Source organism: Pelmatolapia mariae, linkage group LG17 (assembly GCF_036321145.2).
Source record: "Pelmatolapia mariae isolate MD_Pm_ZW linkage group LG17, Pm_UMD_F_2, whole genome shotgun sequence".
NCBI classification, from domain to species: domain Eukaryota; kingdom Metazoa; phylum Chordata; class Actinopteri; order Cichliformes; family Cichlidae; genus Pelmatolapia; species Pelmatolapia mariae.
The window spans coordinates 25,349,074-25,374,403 of NC_086242.1; the positions used below are offsets into that span (position 1 = coordinate 25,349,074).

At 38.5% G+C, this 25,330-nt stretch overlaps 1 protein-coding gene across 1 annotated transcript in view; it reads left to right on the top strand.

Moving 5' to 3' along the window:
• The window catches only part of pde4dip (phosphodiesterase 4D interacting protein), a 93,715-nt gene that overhangs the window by 13,858 nt on the left and 54,527 nt on the right, over window positions 1-25,330 (top strand). Inside the window, exons 2-3 of the mRNA XM_063460147.1 lie at window positions 1,008-1,051; window positions 2,530-2,597. Of these exons, the coding sequence (XP_063316217.1) occupies window positions 1,045-1,051; window positions 2,530-2,597 (75 nt within the window). The 5' untranslated portion in view covers window positions 1,008-1,044. The remainder of the gene's footprint in view (window positions 1-1,007; window positions 1,052-2,529; window positions 2,598-25,330) is intronic.

A 25,330-nucleotide genomic window follows, 5' to 3' on the forward strand; every position in this document is an offset into this window, starting at 1 on the left:
GTCTGGGTCAACTTTGCTAGTGAGAGACAGAGAGAGGCGTTGAAAATCTGCTCCAATGGAACTTATTGTTTCAGAGGAAAACACGAACACAGTGTACAGTCGAGTCTTAATAGCTTACTTACAACTGGGCTACACTGCCCAAAAGGCTACATTCTTTAGGGCTATGCCTGTAACATTCTGCCTATTGCGTTCATATTAAATAATTTTTTGAACAATAATTTGAAAAAATGTTTTGTCATGCGGGCCGCAAGGTTGAGACACAGGCATTTGAGCCTCTTAATGGGTGTTTTGTTTGGGTTTCCACCGGCGTGGAATTACCAAAAATAGAGAGGGGACAGCCTAACATATGAAACAGGAAAAGACCACCGTGTAATCCCTTTATTTCAACAAAGTAACTGTATTCTGAATACCACCTTTTAAATGGTAACTGTAACGGAATACAGTTACTCATATTATGTATTTTAAATACGTAACGGCGGTACATGTATTCCGTTACTCCCCAACACTGGTTACAGGATATGTCTCAGGAGTGTAAATGACTTAACCAACCTCACCCAATCACAGTATTCTCCTATATATGGCGGCTTGTAATTCATGTATATTAGCAGGGGTGCACATTAACATTAGGTCCCAAAAATGAGAAAGTCTCTAAGAAGCCCCTTTAGAGTTTCATGGCCAGTTGGTGGAAGGAGTTCTTGGATTATTCCATGCTGTCTTTGTTTACTGTTTCCCCATTGGTGACTGATGGCTGTGTGACTTGAAGCATTTGCTGACTCATTTTCCACCAGCAGCATGTGAGTGTCAGCTTCTCTGACATGGCAGTGTGAAGCAGCTCTGCTCATTCCTACTGCTTTGTACGACTTATTACATTTTCACTCATACATCATGCGGGCAGGACTCCAGCAGGAAACAGGTTTAGTGCAAAGATAAGGATCATTATGCAGCTGCTGGTGAAGACACTTGGGAAAATGTTCAGGGACTTTACTGATAGCTGTCTCTGTTTTCAGGCACTGTGGTGCAGATAAACGGGCCAGGCCAAAAAGCATGATGGGTAAGTGTCTCCTAATGTATTACAAATGCAAAGTGGTGCTTGTCTTATTTTTTAAATGTGCATTTTCTCCTGCTTCTAAAAATTAGACAATGTTCATTTATTTGTAAGTAAGCTGCCTTTATCATTCAAACTTGGGTCATATAACTTAAGAATACCCCTACCTTGGCAGCTTGATGGCCTGTGAAGTATCTTTGCTCTTCCTAGGACAGATCTCCAAAGTGATTTCTGGGATCTGTTGGATCCATTCACCCAGTTTGGTGGTTACTGCCCTGAGTGCTCTGATTACCTCAGGCATCACTGTTCTTTGGCTCCTAGCTTCATCATAGTCCTGGGTCAAAGATCAGGACAATGATATGAAATTACTTGTCAAAATTCACAGTATTAATTGCTGACAGTAAAAATCTGAGGCGTCATTCTAAATAAAACAAGTTGTGCTAACTTAACACGACCACAATGACATCTACCATTTAAATGTAATCATCCCACTCTTGAAAGGAAGATAAATGTTTCCTAAAATGTAATTCTAAATTTAAGACTAGGCATCCAAGTGTGATTTAAATGTGATGAGGATTTGGACAAAAGTAATGTATTATGTTAATGATGGTTCTGCAAGTCTAATCAAACAAAATGTGTGCTTGCATACTTCTACTATTATGTCATTCATATCTGTGATCTGTAGTGTTTTGTAGCCTGGCTTGCTGCAGGCACTGCAGCAGCTAACATCTCAGCACTTGATCCAGGATACCTTCTAACTTCTTACACAACAGCTTTTTAATAATATTTAATGTGCTGCAATTTTAAAGAACCGTTAGAAATATAAACTCTGCCAAAGCTAACGTGATTACACCCCTTGGGATCTTGCCCTTCACTACCACCACCCCCTTTCTCCTGCAGATAATTGGCCCTGCTTTTAAAGGAATAAAATTCAAACTATTATACAAATCGAATTCTAAGTATTGCGTGGAGTTTTCTTGGAAAACTCCTGGCCTGTTATAGGGGATAAGCATGGCTTTGCGATGTCTTTAGACCTCTGGAAATATTTCAATTGGACCACAATATACTATATCAATTCTATGAGTGTGTGTATAAGGACACACACAGCCCATTTGTATCTAGGTTTAATGGGTTTATAACGAGGTGATGGTTGATCACACAGTCTCAGAGATGTTGCTCAGAAAACCCTGAAGTGTTTAAATTTCACCCGTTGCTGTTGCACTGATAATTCTCAGAAACGAGAGCAAATTTACTGTAAATAGGAAGCATTCATGAGGAGATTTAAACAGCATTTTACAGATCAAATGCTTTTTGTTTTTTACTATTAAACACATTGTATACAGCAGACTTGTTCTATGTTATGAAGCTATAAACATAGAAAACCCTAAGGGTATTAAATTCCTGCAGCAGAATAGCTCCTCTGAGAGTAATGGCCGTAAGCTTACAGAGTTGATGTGTACATGTTTCTTCTTCTACCTGTGCAGATTTCTCAGGTGACGAAACAGACAAAGGACCCCCAGTACAGATGCACAGCCTCAGAGAGTTTGAACAGGTAAGGATATGGGCTCAGATACAAACCTGTGCTTAAAGCAGAGCATTCCTTTGATACTGACCGAGGCCAGATATGTCACAGTTTGGTATAGATAGAAACAAGCTGATAGAAACAACAAATATCTCCTAGTGTTGCAAGAAAATAGCTGTTGAGTTGTGAACTTGATGAGACTACACTAATGTTAGTCATCTACTGTTTGTCAGACAGGCCCAAGCTTGCCTCTGCCCACTGTTAATTACTATTTAGGTGCGTTCAGGAAGTTGATGTGGCAACTGAAAGTCCTCATGACTTACAGAGTTCCCTTTACTAAAGCTGGTTTTCCACAGTCTTGCCACTTTTAGACAGACTGTAAAACTATTTCTAATTTGTGGATCTCTTACTCAGTCGACCACTATTTCTGTCAGGTTTGCTGGTGTGCCACATTAGTGCACGAGGTGTAATTTGTTTGGAGTATGTGATTCTTGTGTTGGGGTATATTTTAACTGAAACTGAAAAACTGCAGGCTGTGTATTCACTGCCTATAAGGTCCAAAAAACAAAAACAACAATAAGTGCCAGCACATTTTTAAAACTATGATATTAAAAGGTATGAAACGTATCCCTTCTGGTGATTCTTTGGACATGACGTGGGTACTTTTTGAATGATATAGCCACTATTTTTTCTACATTTAGTTTCTATACAGTTTTCACCAGTGTGACTTTAGATTTGCCTGACAAAATGCCACTGCAATGAAATTATTATTTTAGAATCTGATGCATTCTCTGCTCACATTACCTACTGCAGCTGATGCCACCAACACTTCATGCGTTCTAGCTCATTTTCATTTGATATATTTAACAGCAATGTCAAACGTTTCAGCCTTGCTGTCTACTTCCATGATCAGACGGTTAACACAAATACAGACTCACAAAGAGAGATTAATGCATTTTAAAAGCCTGCATATACAAAATATTTTTAGGGGTTGGAAATCAAACAGTCTGTATGAAACACCAATGAAATGGGGGGCATGGTGCTCCTCTAGGTCTGTTTCTACCCCACATTAATGAATTCTGGGAACTCTGCCACTAGCATTATGGGTGTGATATAACTCTGTAGGTGCTTGCTGCAATTACCCCATTTATTGAAGGACAGAAGTATAGATGAAAAACAGGCTGGGTTTGCTGGTTGTAATAACGTTGAACGGTGGTTAGTTTGGCCTGTAGTGAAGTATGGTATGAAAGTTGAAACTACAGCCAGAGAAGATCGAATCCTTATTTTTTCACAGGACAAACTGCCTGATTAATTTTTGTTTCTCTAAAAGGTTATTTCTGAATGTATAAACAGGTGGTAACAAATAAACAGTTAATATTTTAAAATATTTGTTTCACACCTCATTTTATATTTTATGCTACTGATTTTTTTTAATCACAACTGTGTGACAATGACATCGGGTTTTTGACCCGAAAGAGATGAGTAGGTGGAATCTTAAATTTGTCAACTAATGATTGCAAAACTACTTTCATAAACTGTATGTGTGCAAAGAAGACACACAGATACCTGCGATTAAATCCTAGATTTTTTACCAAAACTGAACCACCATCTCCTTCACAGTAAATCCTAATATTTATTAAATGATTCCATACGAGTACCACAAATAGGGTAGAGCAGTCTAGTTCAGTGAATCAAATTAGGGCCTGACAGACAACTGGCTGGCTATGGGAGTATCACGCTACTTCCAGTGTTGCTGCTTTCTTTGTTTGGCTCTATTCAGGGACACCAGATTACGGATCAGGCCTAATTATTGTATTAAAACTGTACCAGATCGTCTCCTTTTTAAAAATAAGAAAAAATGCTGTTCTGTAGGAATGGTTAAAATGAATGGAAGGACTGCAGTTTTTCATGCAGAGCATTGTAGTGTAATGAGATAATTGTGATTATTCATGTTTAATTGTTGTCTGATTACTAAGTTTACTAAGTCTACTTCTAAGCAAACTAAAGTACAAAGAGAAATCCAACATTTTCAGATAAATAATATGTGACTTAGTGGAAGTGGGTTGTCTCTTTATCACTGCTGTTTGCTCCATTTATGGTTCAAACTTTCTAAATATCAAAAAAGTCTTTGAGCAATACACTGCTAATGAGATTAGTTCTAATAGCTTTTATGGCAGTTCAGAATACCATAATTATGTCTGAATAACAGGTACAGAGTAGAGAGCAGAAAAACCTCAATTATGTCTCAGATTTCAGGAAGAAGAACATCACCGCTCCGTGGTAACTGTCATATTGTGCATTTCATATACACTGTGTTTTCTCTCAAGCTACAGGAAGAGGCTGGTTGGTTGGTTGGAGGCCACATTACAGTGTGTGGGTAGCTTTGAAGTTTCACTCTGACGGTCCCACAAAGGGATGAAAGGATGAGTTGGGTTATTTGTACACACATAGTACTGCATATAGAGCAGACTAGGAGTCAACTTAATAATGGTTTTGTTTGCAAAGATGAGAAAAGTGGGATGATACTACTAGTGCTTTCCATTGGAATTAGAGCCAATGTGTTGCAGACCTGCAAAAATCCTTTCAAGGAGCAAAGAGTTGTTGTTTTTTTTTTACATTTTTTACACAATCATCTAAATTTGAACCTGGTGAGCACTAATTGATGCTTTCTTTTCTTTTTTAAATTTTCATCTAAAATAATTCCAAAATTTAGTCAGTAACATTTCTGCTACTCTAAACGAACAATTGTGGGCACTAAAAAGGGGGCGAGAGGATTGCATAGTGGAAAAGTTAAAGATAAACACAGTAGTTTGAAAACAGACTTAGCAGATTAAATATGATAATATGATTATGGTAAAAAATAACTGTATTGAAGATGGTAGAATTGCCTTTCAGGTTGCTTTATTTTTGATTTGATTTTGTTTTATTTTAACATAGACATTTGATTGGTCATTCTTATAGTGAGCCAGAAAACAGATTTTATACATATGTTTATTTCCTTAAACTGCTGCCATGTAAAGTACCAGGCTAGTTTTATATATTGCATATATTATATAATGCCAGTACCTAAAGATTTCAGGTACTGCCATTAATAATGTATTGCTTAACTTTACTCAAACTAGAGTAAACACGGAAAACTTCTGAAGTGCCTTGTTTTGCCCACGTTTATAAAAAAATGTCTTTAAAAAGCAGTGGTTTGGAATCTGTCTAGGCCTTTCAAAACAACTGGAGTCGCCTACCCCTGCTATATAGACTACAGACTTTGGATTTTGCCATATTTGGGTGTTATTCTCTTTCACTGGAACTGATAATGAAATCTGCCTTTGCAGAGATATTCCTATTTGTGTGCAAATCTTTAAAATTGTGAAAATTGTCCCACACTTTGTGAGGACTCTGCAATACTTTGGGATACATTCATTCTGAATGTAGGTCTGATTGATAAATTGTGAAACAAATGTTTTGTCTGTTATTTCTATACCTTTTTTTAACAGTGGGCAATTCTACCATCTTACAATACCACTATACAATACCACGCGGAAGTTTCATTGTACTGGATATTTTCAGATGTGGTAAATCTCAGAAACCTGGCACAAAACTGTAAAAGCCACAGTGTAAGACTTTAAAAAAAATGATTTATCAGAATTTCGTCAGGCAGAAGTATTTACAGTTCAGGCTCTCAAACTATAAGAAACGGAAACAACTAATTTTCAGTATGGCACAGAGACAGTACAGTTGGGTTCTTGTCTGAAAAATTTCCATATTCTGATGGATCACATTAAACTTTGTTGAACTTTCATTTCCTCCGTAGTTTTACATTGAGTTTTTCTGACAGTGGTTATGTATGTTCGGCCTCTCATCTTAATAGAGCAGTCTGGATTATTGAATCCAGGTTTTGTGTTTGCGTGTGTTTGAATGTGTGTGTGTGTGTGTGTGTGTGTGTGTGTGTGTGTGTGTGTGTGTGTGTGTGTGTGTGTGTGTGTGTGTGTGTGTGTGTGTGTACAGTTTGTCTTCTCTCCACATTTGCGTCAGCTTAAAGAATCAGTCCTCTCGCTGGCTGGTTGAAAGAAATGTGAACCTGCCAGAGCAGCATTTGTAACTGTCAAACATTCACACTCTGCAGTCCAGAGGTCTTTAAAGAGAAAAAAGAGAAATCACCCAATCAAAATGCCCCTTTCTCAAATGGCCTTTATTAGTCCACAGAAGAAATTGAAAGCACATGGCTGACTATAAATGTGAATTCAAACCGACCACGGTGACGCTTAGATTGATAGAAGACAGGGGGAAGATTGCATATAATTTTGGCCATTAAAACCTCAGGACAAATTAGGGTTGTTAATCTGTTATTTTGCCCTCAGTCTCAGTGTTCACTTCTAAAAAGCCACATATGCTATGAAAGGTCTGTCAGAGATGGATTACCATTACCAGAGTGGCAGTAATGGATCGCATTCAATATTGTACAGAGACAAAAAAAAAAAAAAAGACAGCCGATCCTGCAGTTGACCCAGGTCTGTGTGTGATTTAAATGGAACATTTCTGGTAATTGCCTTCATCTCTTGAGTCTTTTATCTTCTCTTTGCTTCTTGTGCTTTTCTGCTTTTTGAGGTCACTGGCTGCACTGGCAAGGTTGCTGGCTACATTGGCTACACTGGCGAGGTCGCTACCTGTCTCAGTGTATATGGTCCAACCCTGCGTCTTACATCCTGCTACTTTGTGTTGGTTAGTCTCAGGGGCATCTATGCACACACGCCAACTTGGGTCCTGTCAGCCTTGGTAAACTGCTGCCTCTGTGGATCTGGTGCTTCAGGTCTCTTCTTGTGCTGCTATCATCAGAGCCTCTGCGCTCTGATCCACTCGATCTGTTGATGGTACATGCCATGCAGAGGCTTGGTCTTTCATTATAGTTCCTCTTCCTTATCCCCATCTATCTTCATTTGTCTGAGGCACTATTGGAACGGCTCATCTCAGGGGCCCATCTTCCTGAGATATTTGCGGATGCTCCATGTTTCATCCTGTATTGTGGCTCTGACACTCACTCCTCCTCCTCCTCCCTCTTTCTGTTGCTCATAGAGCCTCAGGGTGCTGGACGAATGGTTAGTGACCTCCATGCTTTGTAAGGAGTTTTCATGTCTTGACGCGAGTGGCATCTGTCACCTCCTGTGACCAGCTTATTATTCCAATTTGGTATCCAAATCCAAGTCCGGTAGGACATATATATTGATGGGTTGAACCTTATTCCTATTGTTTAGCTGACATCTCAGCTTAATGATTCATGGTATAGGTGTGCTTTATACAGTACACACAATGAGTTGAGATCAATAGTATCTGGGAGTGATTGATTGATTGATTGTGCCACATGAGCACACAGCCAACCTGTGGGAGCCAGAATTCTGACTGGGTTATAAGGAATAAAATACAAATTTCACATGACATGGAAATCAGTTTAGAAACTACACTTTACTTAAGACATTATGAGTCTTTAATTGATGCTCTGTCTCGCTCCATTAAAAGAAAGTATGATAAAACATAAACTATTCAATTGTTTTGGGTGAACGCTGTATAAACATCAGCTAAAATTTAGCATTTTTAAAGTGGTAGTGGTGTTAGATTTTTAAAATTCATATTATTCCAATAAATCGATGGACATTAAATCTAAATGCTTTCAGAGAAGTTTCAGTTGTTTGCTGTCATTTGCACAAATTAGGACATGACTTCTATTTAGACACAAGAGGCAGTTGTTCTAGTTGTTCTGTCAAAAATTAAAAATCAAAGTAAAGTTTACAGAGCATTGTCCTTCATAACAGGAAATGGACATTCTGCAGTTTTTGTAAAATAAATAAATAAATGTCAGAGTATTGTCTGTATTTCAGGAAATGCCATCCAAATCTGTATTAGTTCATTGATATTGAACTGTGATAAAGAGCAAATAAATCAGTAAAGAGCAGTAAATCAGCAGCAAATTAGCTGCCCTACACTGACAAACAGAAATGTTCTCAGTCTGTTTGAACAATGAGGTGGAAGGACACAATTTCTCTTTTGATTTGTTATTTGCTCTGAAATATTTGGTATATGCATTGGTGTTCACGCACAGTGTCATTTTTTTATTTAACCAGAAGACCAGGACGTTGTATTGCCTGTGGACCATAGGAAAGAGTAGCATGTTTAGTCAGTGTAAATCTGGACAGGCTTCAGTGAGATGCACTAGCGCCACCAGCTGGAAAGAGGGACAAATCGACTTTGAAAAATATACTGGTAGTCCATGCACGCCTATAACTTGTTAATTGGTCCCAGGCTTGTGCAATTTGTGATCTTCTCCACTGGGTCAAAGAAGACATATTGAGTTGATCACAGCATTGGTCATGGATGATAATTGTTCAGTAAAAATGCACAGTAATCTGCTTCCAACCCCTTCCACCAATAACATAACCACACTGACTCACCCTTGATAATCATAACTTTTTTATGTTTTATTTATGACAGTTTTGTATTTTATGTCGTTCCTTGAAAGCATTAAAACATTTTACTTTGGAGTTCTAACATGTCAACAAATCATTTTTAAACAACTCAGTTGATCACAACCCCAACTCTGTGTGTGTGTGTGTGTGTGTGTGTGTGTGTGTGTGTGTGTGTGTGTGTGTGTGTGTGTGTGTGTGTGTGTGTGTGTGTGTGTGTGTGTGTGTGTGTGTGTGTGTGTGCTTGTATATATTAATGTGTTCATTTGATATACAGAAAGCTCTATTGTGTGTTTTCTGTTATTTAGACGGGATTTGTGTGTTATATTTCATCATCTGTCCTCCCATGAGCCCAACCAATCATATGGAAACAGTTACAAACAAAATGGCACAAAAAAGAAAAAACTTAGTGGAAGGCCAGATCTTGCAATTACTCTAATAGTATAGCCAGTCTTTCATTCTGGGGTCAGAGAGGCAGAGAAACCACAGTCTGAATACCCTCCACAAATCCTAGCAATCAGCACCTGAGGAAAATAGCTGGTTTACAAGACCATAATTCATGGCAGCTTGTTCAGGAAATGGCAACAAACATGTAAACTGTTGTGGAGCTAAAAAAAAAGAAAAAAAGAAAAAAGAAATCCAACACATTCAAATTTTTATTGACTATGATTTCATTATAACAACAAAGACTGCTAGAAACATTAACTGCAAGGACCTCACTGGTCCTGATCAGGGACAAGATCCCCCAGGACACCTTTTATTGTCTCATTAGGAGCATTCGCTGACATTGTCAGGGATGCATACAAGCATGTGGGGGCCATACAGACTACACAGTACCATTTTGAGTTGCTGCAATTAAATTTCTCCAAACTGAACTAGCCTGCCACATCATTTTTTTGCTTTGATTTTTGGGTGTCTTTGAATTCAGCTCTCTGTAGGTTGATCATTTTTATTTCCAATAAATGATATGGTATCCTTTTGCTCTTAACATATTATTCAGTCGTTTATAGAAATCCAGCATTCAAATTTGAAGTGTTTTCAAAATGTTCCTTTAATTTTTTTGAGCAGTGTATGAATATTATATATTTAAATGTAAAAAATAAATATTTTATGTTTTTAAAAACTGCCATCTGGTAAACAACATCCATTGATCAATTATGTTATTTGTTGATCGACAGGCTGAAGAAGGCCGTCTAGGTGTCAGGTGCAGTGTGTATTGGGCAGTTGAGGGCAGACGTCGTGACAGTCTGATTGCTGGCTATTGAAACTAGTTCTTTGGACATGAAACATCACCTATCTGGTGGGGTAGGAGCCTGAGCTAGTGCTTAAGGTTAAGAGATACCAGCTAGATATTCTCATGCTCATCTTGATGCATGGCTCAAGCTCTGAAACCAGTCTCCTGGAGAAGGGCTGGACTCTCTTCAAATATTAGGTTCCCTTTTGTTTTTCTAGAAAGAGTAGCTGTAAAACAGCTAACTGATCATCTGCAGAGGAATGGGTCATTTGAAGAGTTTCAGTCAGGTTTAAAAGCTCATCACAGCACAGAAACAACTTTTGTGCAGGTTACAAATGATCTTCCTATGGCCTCTGACAGTGGACTCATCTCTGTGCTTTTCCTGCTAGACCTCAGTGCAGCTTTCAATACTGTTGACCATAACAACTGTATTACAGTGATTAGAGCATGCCCCAGGTATTAAATGTACTGCGCTGCAATGGTTTGAATCGTATCTGTCTAATAGACTCCAATTTGTTCATGTGGATGAAGAGTCCTCTTCACACACTAAGGTTAATTATGGAGCTCCACAGCATTCGCTAGGACCAATTCGGTTTAGATTATACATGCTACCCTTAAGCAGAATCATCAGAAGGCATAGCATACATTTTCACTGCTATGCAGATGATACCTGATTTTATCTACCAATGCCTATTGCCCCCCTGTTAAATCCAGAATCAAATTTAAAATCCTGCTCCTCACAAATAAGGTCTTGAATAATCAGGCCCCATCTTATCTTAATGACCTTATAATACCATATCACCTGGTTAGAGCACTTGGCTCTCAGACTGCAGGCTTACTTGTGGTTTCTAGAATATTTTTTAAAAGTAGGTAATGGTAGGCAGAGCTTTCAGCTTTCAGGCCCCTCTTCTGTGGAACCAGGTTCCAGGTTGGATTTGGGAGATAGACACCATCTCTACTTTTAAGACTACTTTAAGTTTTCCTTTTTGATAAAGTATATAGTTAGGGCTGGATCAAGTGACCCTGAGTCCTTCCTTAATTACGCTGCAATAGATCTAGGTTGCTGGGGGATTACCATGTTTCTTCTTCAGTCACCTTTTTTTTACTCATTATGTGTTTATACACCTTTCAGCATTTAATTATTAGTTATTATTAATCTCTGGCTCTCTTCCACAGCATGTCTTTGTCTTGTCTTCCTCCCCTCACCTCCAACTGGTTGCAGCAGATGGCTGCCGCTTCCTGAGCCTGGTCCTGCTCAAGGGTTCTTCCTGTTAAAGGGAGTTTTTCCTTCCCACTGTCGCCAATGTGCTTGCTCATAGGGGGTCATGTGATTGTTGGGGTTTTCTCTGTATCATTGTGGGGTCTTTACCTTACAATATAAAGTCCTTTGAGGCAACTGTTGTTGTGATTTGGAGCTATATAAATAAAACTGAATTGATTTGAAATTTTGTGAGAGTCAGTGGACAGGGGTGGATATACTTGGTTGATTCTCTGCATGTTGGGGTTTTCCTTTGTAGACTTGAGGGTTGCCTTCCTGGGCCTTCTGTACCACTGTTTTTTCATAATAAGTGTCATGCTCAAGCATAATGGTGTTCATAAGTGCACGTTATCCAAACACCTTAGGTCACAGATCAATGATCAGTTTTGGTGACTCAGGAATGGAAAGTGATACTCACACAGTGTACAGTGGGGATGGGGTGCTGCTGACCTCAGTGGAAGATACAGTCAGGCAATGGAAAGAATATTTCAAGGATCTCCTCAGCCCCACTTTGGTGACAGAGGCAGAGTTTGGGAAGGAGGGAACTACTCACCCATGAGTGGGAGAAATCAATGAGGTAGTTAAACAACAGAAATGTCTGTGTTAGGGTATGAAAGAAGAGAGTACATCCATTGGTCAAACCCCAGATTCAGGAGGAAGAATAATTTTTTTTCTTGATCTTGGAATACTGGATATTCAAGGGTTTGTGGGATCTTTCTCAACCGGTCTACATGCATTTTGTGGACTTGGGAGATGAAATTTGTTCATCGGGGTTGCTTTGGGAGTATGAGGTTTTTGGCCAATTTTTTTGGGCTATTCGATCCCTACACAACCATCGTCCATATTGCCATTAATAAGTCAGACATATTTCCAGTGGACTCTGCCAGAGCTTCCTTTTTCACTGATACTGATCATCTTTTTACAGACAGAAGTTCTAGGAAACCTTTTGCCACTTCGCGCTTTAGTAGCCTCAGGACCTTGTCTTTGCTTTTCGTGGATGATTTGGTTTTGTTAGTTTCATCTGGTCATAGCTTGCACCAGAGCAGTTCATTGCTGAAAGTGAAGCGGCGGGAATGAGAATTAGTCCTCCCAATCTGAAACCAAGGAAAAGGGTGGAGTGTCTACTTCAAGTCACAACTTGCTGCCCTAAGTAGAAAAGCTGACATGTTTTGGGATCTTGTTCATGAGTAAGTGCAGAATGTCATGGGAGATGACAAAAGGTGTCTTTAGATGCTGTACCAGTGTTTTTGGTGAAAAGATAGCTGAACATGAAATTAAACTTGTCAATTTACCAGCCAGTCAACATTTCTACCCTCATATATGGCCATGAGCTGTGAGTATTGAAGAACAAAATTTTGTTACCCTGCACCCTTAGTGCAGAGTGAGGAATTTAGTGATTTGGGATGGACTCAGAGTAGAGCTGCTTCTCAGATGCTTCTGTATAACACATAGCATTTATTAGTTATGTTGTCTATGCGCATTAGGTAAACTTTAATCTGAGAAAGCTTTACGAAAAAATTGCAGTGATAAAAAATTTGGATGCCAAAACACCCGAAAGGTGCAAAAGTTTCAATGCCTCACTACCCTCTACCGTAAACTTGGGCAATACAGACACGTTAGACAAACACGCTTTTCCTTTAAACTGTCAAACAGTTGGCAAATGTGACACTTTTCTTTCAAAAACACCTAGGAGTGGAAATTTAATTTCGATTTTTATGAAGTTGCTTTTATATCTTTTTAGTCTCTCTGCGTTGACTATTAGTATGTGTGTTTCCCATCAGCCGACTTCTTGTTGTAGCCTATTACTGATGGACTGACTGATGGTCTCCATTTGTTATTGTTTAATAGAGTCTCTCGCAGGCTGGTAATAACCAGATCTGCGCGTAATCAAAGCCGTCTCGTCATCTCCTCTGCTCCACCCATCTTTCTCTTTTTTCCTCAGACACATTCTGCAGACTCTGACTTTGTCTGTTGTTGTTCTTCTTTCCCACTGTTAAATCTCTTTCTTTTCCTCAGTTGGGATAACTTATAAAAGGTTGTGAAAGAGGAACATGTGCAGAACAGACCTCAGTACAGACAACCTTCTTTTTCCTCCCTCCCCCCTCACATACCAGAGAAAACTTATCCAGCTGCCAGAGAAAAGGGAGGAAAAATGTATGTTTGAAAAGAAAAAAAAAATCCTCAGTTGGAACTGATCGAAGCACCCATGTGTCATCATTTATTTCCAATGTAAGGTTCCTGGAATCAGCACATTAGAATGGAGTGTTGAAACTGAGAGTTTTTCTTCTGCGCTTTGGGGACAGGTGCTTTTTGGTAAACCCTTTGACTTATCTATGATTGAGGGAGCCTTGAAATGGAATAATTATTAGCAGAGGGGGGGAAAGGAAGACCAGGAGCAGCTAAAGAAACTCCTGACTTTCATCAGTTGCTCGCTTTTCTATTTGAAATTTTCTACTTGTCTACATTAGTCCCACACTGCTTTATCTGTCTCTGTTTCTCTTTAACACTCGTCCATTTGCTCTTATATTGTCTGTCACTGACATTCTCAATAGTATTTATATGCTTAAGTACTACTCAGCAGCTTCTCTTCATCATGCTCCTGACTATTTCAACATGTTTTAAAACCTGATTAGATTTTGAAAAACCCTTTGTCCTTTACAGGATGAATACAATGATTGTATCCTCCTAACAAGTGTGAATATCAAGAACCTAACACATCCCATTCCCCTGGGCCAGACAGCTCCACTGTTGTGAAAAAACTATTCAAAAAACATCAGTGAACTATACTGTTGTTTCACTACCATAAACAAGCAGTAATTAATTTATTTGGTCATATGTACGGTATTTATATTGTCATGTGTCCTGGAGCCAGAAGTGACCAACAAGAAGCATTCATAACCTGCAGGGGTGCACAGGTATCTGCTAATGAGTATTAATTAGTAACAGACAAAATTTCAGTCAACAAAACTGAAGAACAGACTTCTTGAACAGTCTGTATGACATAGCAGGCCTAATTGTTTAACAGACAAGTTCTCCAAACAACACCAATAACAGAAATAACAGAAACAGACCCAAAAACTCCTGACAACAGTCAGCTAAAGTGGCAATTCATTCCACATAAATTAGTTTTTACAAATTGAGAAGCTAAACCCTTTTAATTCTTCAAAGTTGTGAATTTTAACATGGGAGTCTTTTGGATTTGACTTTCTCTTTGAGCCGACCTCAAATGAACTGCCCTTTTTGTCCTTGGTTTTTAACTCTGGTGATTGCAACTTGGCAGCCACAAATAATTGCTGGAGCACAAAATATGAATAAATTTGTCACTGAAAGCAGTCATTAGTACATCTGTTCAGTTTTCATATGTAAATACGGAACAACTATTAAAATGTGTTTGCTGTGTATACAATGTACATGTTTTCAAAGCTACCCTTTTCTCTTTTCTTTTTTCTTTTTCCTATATTGGAATTCCAAGTAAGAGTACCCTTTCCACCCTGTGAAAATATTTTCTCTTGCCAGTGAAACATTAGAATTAGACCATCAAATTCTCCATTTGAAAACGAAGCTGTGACCCACAGTGGACGAATCTGAGTGCCATACAAATACCTCACAACTCCAAGACAGCCTCTGAAAAACACATTAACCTGAACATGAATCCTCTCCTGAACATGTCTTTAAGTAGTTCATAACAATATTTTCTTGGAACTAAACATAAAATAACGGTTCACTATAAATACTAGGGGATATTCATGTGGAGGCTTTTTAGAGATAACGTGTTTCTGAAGGGCAGAGTTGATTGGCAAGTTACTAACAAGCCCAGAAGGCTATGTGGCCTGTCTCAGATTAGTATAGCCAAGCCAAGCCAGCTAGTGTTGAGTAATGCTGTTAGTAAATACCAGGCCAGTTATTGCTAACGAGAGCCTAATTGGAACCAGATGAGCATTTATTGAATTTGTCAGAGAAAGGTAAAGAGGAGATAGCTAATGAAGTACAGCCGCAACATTGGACCATGCAGCCAGGCACTGGGGGAACATATAATTCACTGGCAGTGCCACGGTGTTTTCCCATGTGTGCAGTTTTATATTCATTTAACACGGCAGAAACCTGGTATCAAAAAAAGTAAGTCCAAAGAGGAAAAAAAATATTATTTGGCAATTAAGTGAAGTACTGTATTTCATTTAAACTTAAAAAAGAGGTGTGAAGACTAGCAGGCGGTGCATGCTGCCATGAAAATTCCACCAAAACAGTTTTGAACCCTGATATCTGAAACATTTAAAGTCTGCACATAGCTCAAAGCCACAAAGTGTTGAGTTGTCTTGAAGTCCCCTCTGTCCTCAGAATGATTATATGTTTGGATTCTTCACACAGACAGACTGACTGACACTGTGGTAGCTGTCAGCCAGAGCTTTACACACAACACAAACATAGATACTCTCAATTATGTTCAGCTGTTGTTGGTTATGCAACGTGGGAAATAAAACCAGTGACAAAGTGTAGCTATCTAAAGCTTACTGAGAAGATGCATTTTCATTTAATCTAAAAGGCTTTAGTTACTTTTTACCATTAGCTTAAAGATTTATTGCAAACACTAAACACATGTACTCGAGTACTGTACATAATTACAGTTTTAGAAAAAAGCATTATTAAAGGTAATTAATCAAATTGCACAATACCATATAAAAAATTAAATTTGTTAATACGTTGGTAATAACATTGTAATAATAAGATCAACTCACATGGCATAGTAATTTGCTGCATTTCTATGCTGTTCATATGTTTGTCAACTTAAGAACAGAAAATAAAAGAAATTCATGACAATAGAGACATGAAAATACAACTCATCAAGTTTTAGACTATTAGATGAAATTCGTAAATTTGTTAGCAATTTGTTCAGGACTTTATAGGTTTATATTTAAAGTTAAGGCCTTTACACAAGCAACTGTTCACATTGACCTTATTTTACAGGGAAAAAAATGCGGCATTTATTTCGTTTAATCAAGCTTGTTTTTTCAGATTTTTTTGGATACAAATAAACAGATCTGACCACTCAGGCTAGTGTGTGCGTTCATAGCTCAAAACGTGCACTGTTACTGAAAATGCCACAGCTAGAAACTGCTTTAGGTCAATTGGTTCTATGAAATTATTTCTCTGCCTACTCAGATGTGGTCCCAAGTCCCAACTCTGCCAGCAAGAGGTCAAACTGCCCCAGTGACAACCTGAAATATGTATGAAAGCAGTTGTGATAGAGCTTCAGTTCCTAAATTAACCGATGAAATTCTCCCTTCTGCTACCTTCTCATGAGAATAGGATAAAGCCTGAATCCCTCTTTCTTGTGCATTTTTTTAACAATAAATTTCTGTAAAAATGCAATGTGTTTGGTGTGTGTATATATGTTACACGACAAGTTCAGATATGAAAACATATACACAACACTTGTCTATAATTGCCTTTAGATTTAGGCTGGTTTGGCACTATGTGCTGATGGTTAAGGTTAGGGCCTAAGAGACTTGGGAATATATCATTGTCGATAAATGTTTTCACAAAATGACAGTCTGAATTACTGAATCCAGGTTACAGCTTTCCATGTGCTTTTGCGCATGCGTGTTTGTGTGTGAGACAAACACAGTACACCACAGCTACATAACCCAGTGAAGGCTAGAAAGTTTTAGTTGGCTAAAATTCAGAAATAAGCTTGTTGTGACTTCTGCACTGATTCATTTCTGCATCGCTTTTATTTATTTATTTTTTGCATCTTTTTGTTGCTTGGCCCTCCCTTTCGTCTTTCCCTCATTACATGATGCATTCCTCTTTCCAGCTCCCCCTCCCACTCTCCCTCCCCTCCTTTGTCTGATTATGCAGTCTCTTCTCATCCTGCCAACTGATGGTCCAGTGCAGTGAGGCCCTCTAGCTACACTTCCTGTCCCTTTGATTTTCATCCACAGACAACAAAAAAGAGGGCACACATCCAGTCTACATAGTACATGCAGCTATACACCAGTGCATTCATGTGTGATTGAATTGCTGTGCGGTGCTTGAAAACATCTACACATGCGTCTGTACATTTACTAAAGAGCCATTTTGTCATCCACTGGTCACACTGTTAATAAAGTCCTGTACGTAATTGTACTTGTGTGTGTCTGTGCGTATTCAGCGGTTCTGTTGGATTAAAGTTAAATTGCTCACAAAAAGCCTCCAGCAGCTAATTGGCAGTAATATATGTAGTTTAGACATGACATGCTCCTGCTTCTTACAGACATTCTTTGTACATTAACTTTGTGCAAATTTAAACTGTAATGTACCTATAATGGTATCGCCTGGAGACATGAACTTCATTGTGTACAGTCTTTACCATGTAAGAAAGTACTTGAAATATTTGTTTCACTGAAATTAACAGTGTATGTTTACTCTCGGCTTCTTACAAAGGGAAACTGTTATTAGTGTGTACTCACTGAGAGTTGTGAGATCAAACGTGTTGGTTTCACTGGTTTCACTGGTCAGGTAACTTTTACTTTAAAAGCAAACTGTCTTCATGGTCTTCATTTCCATTTGACACTTTTTCAAGTGTTGTTACTGTTCTGTGGTTAGTTATCAAGGGTTTGCTGTCAGAGCCTTCTATACAAACTAAAGGCAACGGTGGTAATCTGCTAGCAATCAAAGCAACCATAAGGTTTTTGATGCTGTATACCTCTCTGTAACCAATTCCACCTACCATCCACAAGCAAAATCCTGCAATCACTCACCAGCCAGTTGAGGAGTAGTAAACAACTTCTTAGCAACTACCATCACTCACATATTTGAATCCCTGGTTTTAGGACCCAGTGCACAGAGTTTGTTTTCTTTTAGTGTTTCCTGGCTTCTTTGTGTATTGCTATTCAAAGAATTTAGTTCTCTTATAGTTATGTTCTTGATTTCAGTTCATACTGTACTCCTGAAGTCCCTCTGTGTCACGGTTCTGAGTTGGTGACCCAGTGTTTTGTGTTGTTATTATTAATCTTTGATTTCATCATGGTTTATCACTGTTAGTGTTTTGGTTTCTGTTTTGTATTTCTAGCTCCCTAAGTTCTCTAGTATTTCTTGATTTCTAGTTCTTGGTTTTTGTTCCTGTGCTCCTCATGTGTAGTATCGATTTAATTCTGTCTTCATGTGTATTTTCATGTTCCCCAGTCAGTCGTTGTGTCACTCCTGTCCCTGTGCTCCATGTTCCTTCTGTTCAGTATCAAGTCCATGCCTCTGTGCCTGTCGTGTGTTTCCTGTTTTATTGTGATAGTCCTTGTACTGTGTTCAGTGTTTTGAGTTTTGCTTGCTCGCCCTGTCTCATTACGTGCAATTGGTCCAAGCTGTGTTTCCACCCGTTCCCCATCCTCTCGTTATCCTACCTGTATTTTATCTTCCCCTGCTTGTTGTCGCGTCGCACTCTCATTATGCTGTGTGTTTCCCGCTGTGTTTCCAGCCATTGCCAGGTTTATAGTTTCTGGTTTATTTTGTATTTAGTGTTAGTTTTTTCCAGCAATAAAAGCTGCCATTTTGAGTTTATTCCTCCGTCTTGAGTCCTGCATTTGGGTCGATCATCCTGCCTGCCACACAGCACACGCTGACATTATGTACTCTCACATCCCTTTAGTCCCTGCGTCTGGTGCTGTCCCCTTCTATGTTTCGTGTTTATCTTCTCAGGTTTTCTAGATATCCAGGTTTTGTTCTAGGTGATTAGGTTGTTTTCTCTTCATCATGTTTTGCCTGTGTTCTCTGTGCTTCGTCTAGTTTTCCTCTGTTTGTGATTCCATGTTACTTTGTTACTTCCTGTTTTATGTTAGCAGTCTTTAGTTTCCAGTACTATTATCTATAGTTTAAGTCCAGCTGTCTTGTTATTCCTGATTTATTCCCTTCTGTGTTTCGTTGTGTCACAGTCTCATCTGCATTTGGACTTTTGTCTTCCCATGTTTCCCTATCTAGTCATCCTGTTCTGCTCTATGTAAAGTTTATCCTTGTTCACCATTCAGTTGTTTCTGTCTGGTTTCTCCATGTCCAGTCTCTGTAGTTAGTCTCCTCACCTCAGTGACGAGTAGTTTCTGTGTACCTTTACCTTTTGTCTCTGTCAAGTTTGTATGTCTCAGTTTCTGTCCTAGTGTTGTTTTGTCTCTTGTATGTCATGTTCAGTTTAACTTCCTCTGTCTCGTTATTCCTGATTTTTTGAGCATGCTTTCTGTTAGCCATTTCCTCATTTAGGCATCTGCAAGAACTAGTTACAACCTTGTGCCACTTTGTTACTGTCTGCTCTTTGTTTTAGATGATAGAGAGGGGTTAATACATAGTTATAAATTTTAGAATGAGAATATGTACATTATTGTCAGATTAATTTCAATCACAGTGCAACGATCAAAGCTTCTAGTAAAAGTTTGGCTGAAGTGAGTCAGCTAACATGGAGTGCAGTGATAGACCTGCTAGAAGTGCCTTTCAATAAATAAAGATAATTAACAGTCTTAAAATCTTTCAGCAATCTTTGACAACTTGTCAGTAAACCTTTATTACTCTGTATTAGTTTGTCTTCATATACATAAAACTGTTCTTTAGCACAGAATTAAAAAAAATCAGTTTGTCGAAACTTACATAACACATTTTACACTTTATTTAATCATATTCCTTCAACATCGTTTCGTACAAATAATTTCATTTTCATTTCACCTTCAGTGTGGTCTAAAAACTATTTTCACATCTTTTCATGTTCGACTCTTCTGTATGACGTCAGCATCTCTTGATCACATTGCAAACTACTGAAATGACATAACAAAGGGTTCAACTGAATAGCAGGATCCATTATAGGTTATAGAAACATAGAAATACAGATTTGTAAAACTACAGAAATTCAGGTTTACTTACACACACACACACAAATGCGCGCGGAGGTCCTTAATGTTTAAGTCCTTCTCTGTTTGTCAGCTGGGCTTCATTCACAAAACGTGGTTTCTATTTCTGCTTTGTATTTGAAAAAAAAATAACCACTAACTTTGTTCTGAAGGTCTGTGTTTGTTTTTTCAGATCTGTCTGCTCTGTCTCTCCCTGTACAGTGAAAATGACTCCAAGCAGAGAGCCTGAAATTCAGGGATAGATTGAGTTACACTGCATCCCAAAGACAGAAGTGGCCTGCATGGGATGGTCTGCCATGACAGTTGGCACTTGTTTCGATTTGAGCTGAACTTGATACCATAATTTAGACTTGCCATAAACACAGAAATGAGACACAGACCTACTCTCCCTCTGAAATACAACCATGGGAAAATTGGGCATTTTGGCTCCAAGGGCTCTGACCCAACTGTAACATGAAATACACTTATGATTAGACATAATGTGTTTATCATTGCTTACACAAACTGATGGAAAGTATTTGCTTGGCCTTGCTCAGGCTGCCTGCATGTGTGCAGAGCAGAGGCATGGGAACAGGTATTAGTTTGTGTTAAGGAGATGGCTTAGAAATGACTTGCTGTTTAGACATGTGGATTATGCTGACTCTCTTTGTTCTCTGCTTGTGTTTCCTTGAAGGTTAGCATTTTTGTTGATCTGAAGATGAATGAACTGTCAGAATTATTCTTTCTGTCAAAGCTTCGGATATGTAAGAGGCAGAATTAGCACCCAGCTGCAGGACTCACAAGACAAGAAATGAGCTCAAACTTAGCTTTATTGCTGGTAATCCATGGGAGACAAACCAAAGCATGCATTGAGCAGGGCAGGAGCGAAACAAATTGGAAAAACACACAACCATGAGAGAGGACACGACAAAGGGCAAGGGGAGACTTAGACATGAGATACACAAGGTAATGAGGCTAGGGAAACTGGAGGGAAACGCAGTGGGAACAAATCAGGAATAACAAGACAAGAGCAGGAACTAAATACAAGGCACATGGGACAAGAGAATATCAAAATAAAACAGGAAATAACATACAGGGAGCCACTTAACACAGAGACAAAGTATTGGGGAGATTTGAGCAAAATCAGCTTAGCAGGCAGGTTTCCTATCTGTAGACCTCAAGTGTTTCCATTGTGAGAGTTAACAGCACTAAGCAAACACAGGCAGAGGCTGAAGAATCTTTGACAACTTTTTTCCCAGCTCTGTAGAACTAAAAACATGCTTTTGTCAAGCAGCCAATACCAAAGCCTGCAGATAAAGCCAGTGCAATGGTGTATTAAGGTTACTGGGTGCTTTATGACTCACAGAGTATAACTCTTATGATCACAGAGGTGACAGTGATGAAGATGTTTTTTAATAGACAAGTGTCTGAGTCTAAATCATTTAGAAAGCAGGGAAGCAGAGTTATCTTTAATGTTTAGGCCTTCAGAAGTAATCATGATGATTATTGCATCACTTTAACAGAAACAGTCGAGGCTTTTGGAAATAAAAACTGAATTCTCCATGCAAATTTTAGAATTAAATATCTGGCCAAATATCTGAAACTGAAGCTCTTCCTGTTTATCTTTGGGTACTTAACATTTGTATGTGTAACATGTACGGCAGTATACATTTGGTCACAAATGTGATGTTTTCTTATACATATATTTTTCAAATGGTGATGAAAACATTGAGGGCTGGTGTCAGTGAAATGTGAGAAAAATATAGGGGATCAAGCATGACATAAAGCATGCTACAGTAGTCCTTTTTGTAGTCAAATATGGCTGAATGACCTACAATTTTTGAAGGGTGGAATTATGCACATTACTGTGGAGAAGGGGCAATAATGTGACAGTAAAATGCAACGATGTTCGGTATATCCTCTGTATAAGATTTGTTAACTAGTAATGAATTAATTACAAGAAAAATGTAAAATATTATTATGTCTATAGTTAAAATAATATCTGTTATATATTACCCCCCAAAATATGATTTACAGTGATAAGTTTTACAGTATTATTGGAAACTTGTACAAAAATATCAAAAATAATATAATTATAAAACAACAACAAAAAATATTTATGAAAAATGAAGGTGGATTATTGGCAACACAGCGGGTGAAATGTATTACATTCATTCAAAGAAGTGATTTCTCATAGATGTTTATCTGAAAGTGTCTGTACCTGGTCAACTTGCCTCTTTTTTTTTAGTTGACATACTAAGAGCTGCTGTCACCTCTCCATCATCATCATCAGAGCCTTCCTTGCTAATATACTTAAGGAGCTACTAATAACCTTTTTCCACACTCAATCTTCTTTTCATCACACATTGGCTAAGGTGGTTAGCGAGCGGAAACAGATCTGTTATGATGATAAATCACTTAAGCTTGTTTACATGCTAATGTTAGCTGTGTTTCCACACAAAGTGCAGATCATAAGTGACTTCAGAGCAGTGAAAGCAGCACCAGCGGCCTCACATGCTGGTCTCCCATCAGTTTCCCATTAAAGACAGAGCTTTATCCGCAATGCATGTGCATAAGCCACCAGAAAAAGCTGCTGTCCTCTCTGCTTGCCCAGCTTAAGTCCAAGAGGCAGACATTATACTATAAATACAAAACAAGCAGAGCTTTAAGCAACAATAACTGACTGGGGCCACGATGTGACAATAATGTTAAGCGCTGTCTGAGATGAAAGGAGAGAGATTGTTTTACTTTGCATTGTTTTATTTTATGTCTATCGCCTGTCGCCTAATGGAATAGAACACGTTTGTCAGATTAGACTTTTTTACATTGTGTGACCACTACAGTCCTCTGGAAATTGACATTAAATGATTATCTTCTTGTACAAGAAGCTGAGAGTCATTTTCCCCAATGACTCACCAACAGTAATGCTTGCTTGCACATGCTAAAAGTGACATCACTACTGGTGCACAGTCTGCAAACCAGTAAACATGGTTAAATATGATTATCCTTTACCCATATTAAGACACACAATAGCTCTGTCAGAGAGAGCAAAGGGCAGGAATTCTTTCACTCTATTAACTTGGACATCGACACATAGGGTTCCACTGACTCCTTGGTGCTCCTTTGATAAGGTTTCCTTTTTGGCAGAGCAACCAAGCCCGTAGCCATCAGCAGCAGCTGTGTTTTAACCCCAAAAGCTGCCTGAGTTCAGGCCCTGCTCCCTGCTCTCCTTCTCTCTATGGGAGTATCATGCTGCATTAGCAGCTGGAGCTCCAAGCTCCATGCTCTGGGGCATCAGTCACAGTCTCCACTCACTTCCGGGGGTCAGATATCTCAGATAGCCTGGGTTAGGAGGGAAAATGATGCTGGTACATCTGATCCCGATTCTGTGAGTGGACTCTCACAGACCTGTTGTCATTTCCAGCCTTTTAAAGTCACTTATCCAGTAAAATTTAAAGTTGTAGGTGTTCAGCTTGTGTTGCACCTGGCAGATGCTGACCTTCGTATGTCTCTGTATCATATAAAATTGTAGTTTTATAACGATGGATGGAGCTTCTTGTTAAATAGCTCCAGAAGGCCTTTCAGTCGGGCAGAAACGATAAATGATCTCACCTGACATGTATTAGATATAGTATTTATGACACCCTCCTCCCTAAAAATACACGACATCAGTTGTGGGTTAAACTGAAAGACACTGTTAACTCCGTGGTAGTTGTAACCTTTTAGCCTATGACTGGTCAAGAGTAGTAAACTGTCTGTGGTTCCAACCAGGCCTAAACAAAGCCAACACCACAGCATTTTTCCTGGCTCACTATTTTTCTGTGATTCCCAATAAAAATAAAACATTTTAAAAAGCTACTGTTTCTACACTATAAAATTTGATCAGGTTGCTTTACTCGAATGGGCAAAGCTGTTGCCTGAAAAATTTCAGTGACTTCTTTATTTTGAATGTCCAGTACATAAAGAAGGAATAGTTGAGCTTTGACTATAAGTTGACTCATGAGTAGTAAATTATTAGATAAGTCAATTTAAAGATTGATTTAGCCTTAAGTTAAAAGCTCTTCTTAATTTAAAGTTAAATATAGCCTACTTTAAAAACCTTAGTTTAAGAAACATTATCTGTCTCAGGAATGGCAGCCTTTTAATAGCTAAACTTTTATGATATTTTTGGCAACAGAAACACAAACAATAGTAGAAATTGAATTAAATGCGCTTATTAAATTAAATGAGTGTAAGAACCTGCAAAAAGGCAGTAGTTTGAAATTTATTTAAGTTGAAACTGATGGTTAGTAATGCAGTAATTTAGATTTGTATTCTTTTCTTGAAAATGGGCAAATCAATGAGCCAACTTTTGATAAAATGAAACGAATAACAGAAGTGTTAGACCAAAAAATACATAAAACTGTGAATGAGATTGAAACAGCCGCACGGGATACCACAAATTACAAATTGCTTGTGAAGACAAAATAATGTCAACAAATCAGAGGCTGTACAATAAAAAGCAGGCTGGTATCAAACCTGGAAATACAGGATCTTGGCATATGAATGATGGAGGGAAATATCGACATGTAAAAGTAAATGGATTTTGGAAATGAGAAAGGAAGGAGGGAAAAAGGACTGATCGCTCTTCTTCAACTGTGAAGGTGGTTGCAAAATCTTGAATCAATGCAGAAATGCTCTGTTTTCTTCAGGTGATGTAGCAACAGAAAACAAAACAGCTCCAAAATGAATCCTAAACCCCCACCTGTGATTCCTGCTACAGCTGTACAGTGATAAAATAGGGTTTACTTCTTATTTATGTCCTCTGCTTCCTCTGAAATAACCTTTAATGTGATTTCATTAAGAACTATGTGTCAGCTGAGATGATTTGCCGACAGGCTCCAGTTTCATTTACAATGTTGAGTGCTTTTGATCCTGTATTATAACATGGAGTTGGCCCAGGCGCCTGCTTGTCCCTGCTGTGGAGAAGATGTAAATAATCCACC